General features: G+C 49.4%; 1 protein-coding gene across 1 annotated transcript in view; it reads right to left on the bottom strand.

Annotated features, from left to right (window-relative positions):
• Positions 1 to 4403, bottom strand: part of LOC125481735 (paired box protein Pax-8-like) — a 16122-nt gene that overhangs the window by 8214 nt on the left and 3505 nt on the right. The window contains exon 3 of the mRNA XM_048593635.1: positions 88 to 213. Coding sequence (XP_048449592.1) covers positions 88 to 213 — 126 coding nt within the window. The remainder of the gene's footprint in view (positions 1 to 87; positions 214 to 4403) is intronic.

The raw sequence follows: 4403 nt of genomic DNA, 5'->3' as shown, positions 1-4403 counted from the left end.
TACCTTCTGTCTGTTTCCTCCTACCGTCTCTCAGTTTCCCCCTACCTGCTCTCAGTTGCCCCCTGCCTTTTCTCAGTTTCCCCCTACCTTCTCTCAGTTTCCTCTTGTCGTTGCTGGTCTGTACGATCCCGAGCAGACCACTTATGGAGTAGGATGATCCAAGCGAGTCACTTGTAGGGGGAGATTCAGGGGGTGTGACTGTTGAATTGGGGACTGGAGAATAGAAGCAAACAGAAAGTTAGTCATCGCGAAATGTTTTCCCCCGTTCTACCTTGAGCCTCGGCAAGACCAATAAATTGACAACGAGAGTTAAGAACTCTTTCTGTTCCATGAATGGATGCAGAACCGACGACGTGCTCGGAAAGATGATGAATTTGCAACGTGTCCGCTCTCACCAATCTTTTTTTTTTGTATAGATGCTCCGTGGAAAGCATCCTATCCAGATGCCTCATAGCATAGTGCAGCAGCTTCTCTGCCCAAGGCAGCAAGAAATTACAGAGAATTGCAAACGCAGCCCAGTTCATCTCCCCCCATCCATTGACTCCACCGCCACCTTGGGAAAATCAAATGAACTCTTAGCCAGTTGCCTACTGTGGCTCTCTGTAAATCTGAGTTTATGAACACTCAGGCTTGAAACGAGCAGCCATTGAAAAACAAACCACATAAATGCAGTGAGGGTTTCCACAACTGATTGAGTCTTGGGCCGCGTTTGCTGTTGCAATATCCTGTGGAGTCGCCAAACTGATTCCAGAGGCAAGGTGCTTGGCGAACGGAGAGAGATGGAGCTGTCTTAGGCCTGTACTCTCTTGGAGGTTTGGGGATCTAATTGCAAGATGTGAAAGGGGACTGGCACAGTAGACGTAGAGAGGACGTTTGCTCGTGTTGGGGGGAAGGGGCGCTTCGGAACGAAATAACTCCAGGATAAGACTTAAAACAGAGATGAGGAGGAGTCACATCTCTCAAAAAAGTTGCGAACCTGTCGAATTCACTATGCGGTGGATGATGGGGAAATTGAGGAAATTTAAGGAAGAGATTTGCTTTTAATCGGTGGTTGGGTCAAAGGGAGCGGAAACCAAGGTGAGGTTGGCCAGGATGGATTGGAATGGTGCAGTGGGGCCTGAGAAGCTGAAATAGTTTACTCCTGTTTCTATACATGATGTCCTTCTATCAACTCCCGAAAGATCCTATCGGACCACCAAGTGCGGATTTTTTCCAGTGGCTAAAGAAATCAGCAAATCCTTAACAAGGAAAATGTCGGCCTTTATTGGTATCATCACAGATGCCTGCTTTTATGGTACTGGTCAAGGACATAATGGAATGTAAGCAGATACCAGAGGAAGCTGGTCCCATTTCTGGGTTCTACGTTTATTTTCCTATTCGTCGCAGGAAACTTCAGCGCCACGTGCGTTTAAAAGTAGGTGGGAGCGTTCGCTTCCAACTCCAACAAAACCGACATTGTCCAGACAAAAATGGGGGTTCCTCAGGCCTCTCCGCCAAACCGCGATCCAACAGCGAGAGCCCAATTAAGCGAAGAGGCAAGGTGTTATTCATATGGTCGTTCCTGTGGTCCCATCTCTCCCGACCCTGAGTTAGACCATAAAACCATCAGAGGTAGGAGCCGGAAAGGGTCATTCAGGCCCTTGGCCTAGACTTCAGGCTGTACCTGGGCCTTGCTCTGTGACTGAGCGTTCCAGGCCATTTATGGAGATGGGATTTTGGCCCCTCTGCCCATTTAATACGATTGTGGCTGATCTGACCTTCCTGGCGTCCGCTTTCCTGCCCCTTTTTTACCCCCCCCCCCGTAAGCCTCAATCCCCCTTAATCAGGAATCCTGCAGTGAGTAACTCCCCCCCAAAGCCTGTCCCACCATCGACAAGGTACAAGTCAGGAGTGTGATGGAATACTCCCCACTTGCCCCGGATGGGGGCAGCTCCAACAACACTCGAGAAGCTTGACACCATCCAGGGACAAAGCATCCCCCCGCTCGATTGGCTCCACATCCACAAACATCCCACTCGCCCCACCACCGACGCTCAGTAACAGCAGTGTGTACCATCTACAAGATGCACTGCAGCAACTCACCGAGGCCCCTCAGACAGCACCTTCCAAACCCACGACCCACTTCCATCCAGAAGGACAAGGGCAGCAGGTACATGGGAACACCACCCCCTGCAAGTTCACCCTCCGAGCCCCTCACCGTCCCCGACTTGGGAAATATATCGGCCGTTCCTTCAGTGTCGCTGGGTCAGAATCGTGGAACTCCCTCCCTGAGGGCACTGTGTGGGGGTCCCTACACCACACGGACTGCAGCGGCTCACCCCCACCTTCTCAAGTGGGGGAAATTAGGGGGGCAAATGGGGCAATAAATGCTGGGCCCGGCCAGCGATGCCCACGAGTGAATAAAGAGCTGGCAAGCAAAGATTGTACGATTCGCCTCTGGGATGGCGCATAATTTATAAGCAATCCTACAGCTCAACCCTGGGAACTCTCTGCTGTAGGAGCTGTCAAGTATGTTGCACAAACACACCGCAGTTGTACCTGACTTCAACTGTTAAATAATAAAATTGGTTCACTGACAGTGATCCAAAGGCAGCATCTTGGATGACAGGAGAACTTTCTCAGTTTGTTAAAAAGAAGAAACTTTCTCTGAAGTGCCGGGCTGGAGCAGAGATGAAGCTCTCAGCTGAAACTGAAGGGAGTTTGGCAGAGTTAAGTTTCAGGTGGGGCAGGATTTAATCGAACAGCGTTTCGGGGTGGGGGGGGTGGCGCGGATGGCCCAGTAGCGTCATCATTCAATTATTAATAGCACAAGGAGGGGGGGACCCTGGTTCGAATCCCACCGGGTCAGCAGGTGATGGAATGTAAATTTATCAGCAGTGTTAGAAATGACAGATGAAGAATGATGATTATTGGGTTGAATGATTCGTTTGCCATGTTGGAGGCTATTAAATGGTCCTCCTTTCCCTCCCTGTGAATTTAAGCCAAACGTGGTCAACTCTTAACTCTGGGACAGTTTAGGGAGGATAATGAATGTTGACAACTTCAGCGCGAATGAATTTTAAAGAAAACGTTTGCAAATCTTTAAAACGAAGACCCCTTTCATCTCTGGCTCCCAGACCATGAGGGGTGGTTCGCAAAATGTTGGTTCTCTGCTACCTCTATATTTCACTCAGAAGCAACCTGCTGTCGTCTTAATTTTGTCAAAGATATGGTCGAAGGCTTTTTGTTACAAAGGTGGAGCAGGATTCTTTCAAACTGTAAACTGCGTGATTAAACTATGTCCCCAGGAACCACAGCGCACGTCAATAAATTCTACTCTCTAGTTATTCCCTACATGCTACTTTCTTTTCTTTATTTTAAGGGACCGCACTCATGAGAAAGATCAATTTGTGGAAGGTGTTGTCCAGGGGTCAGATGAGATCCGGGTTTCTCTGGCGCTGAGTCAGCGTTCCCGATCCAAAATCCATCAGAGTGTATCGCCAAAGCTCAGAGTTTCCCTTTGTTGTAAACTAAGCTGTAAATCTCCTCACTCTCTCTCTCTCTCTCTTTAAAATTCACCGGGCACCTGGAAACCACCAATCTGCATCAGCAAACCACCATCCTCACTCTGGGGGTGGGGGCACCGACACACCCTCTGTGAGATTGCTTCCAGTGAAAATTTGGGGAAGCAGGGCCGTGGGATCCCGCCCAGCAAGATCCCACCGATAGCGGTGCGACAACGACTGAATTTGTTTCCGTTCTCGATGCCGACCGGGGGTTGGGAGTTGGGAGTGAGTACTTGAGTATTGCTAAAGAAGGCATCTACTGTCAAAGCTATCCCAGCCCCATCAGGACACTTTGCAAGAATGCCAATTTGAGTGGGGGGGGGGAGAGGGTGGGGCGGGGAAAACAACTTTTCTTCTCTGCGAGTGGACTCTGATTGCTAGAGGCTTTGCCGAGGTGAATGCCACAATCGGCGATGATTGACAGTTAACCTCCACGTTTTTGTTTCAATTTTAAACCAGGCAGGTCGATTGGGTGAGGCATCGCCCTGAGAAATGAGCCAACAGGTGGCTGTCGCACAGACATACACACACGCACTCACACACACACACACACACACACACAGACACACACACACACACACACAGACATACACACAAATACACATGCACACGCACACACACACACATACACACACACACACAGACACACACACACACACACAGACATACACACAAATACACACGCACACGCACACACACACACATACACACACACACACAGACACACACACAGACACACAGACATACACACAAATACACACGCACACGCACACACACACACATACACACACACACACAGACACACACACACACACATAGACATACACACAAATACACACGCACACGCACACACACACA

Source organism: Rhincodon typus, unplaced genomic scaffold (genome assembly GCF_021869965.1).
Source record: "Rhincodon typus isolate 14 unplaced genomic scaffold, sRhiTyp1.1 hic_rhity00003359, whole genome shotgun sequence".
In the NCBI taxonomy this organism is placed as follows: domain Eukaryota; kingdom Metazoa; phylum Chordata; class Chondrichthyes; order Orectolobiformes; family Rhincodontidae; genus Rhincodon; species Rhincodon typus.
Note: the sequence above shows the minus strand (reverse complement) of the source record. Positions and strands in the feature narration are given on the sequence as shown.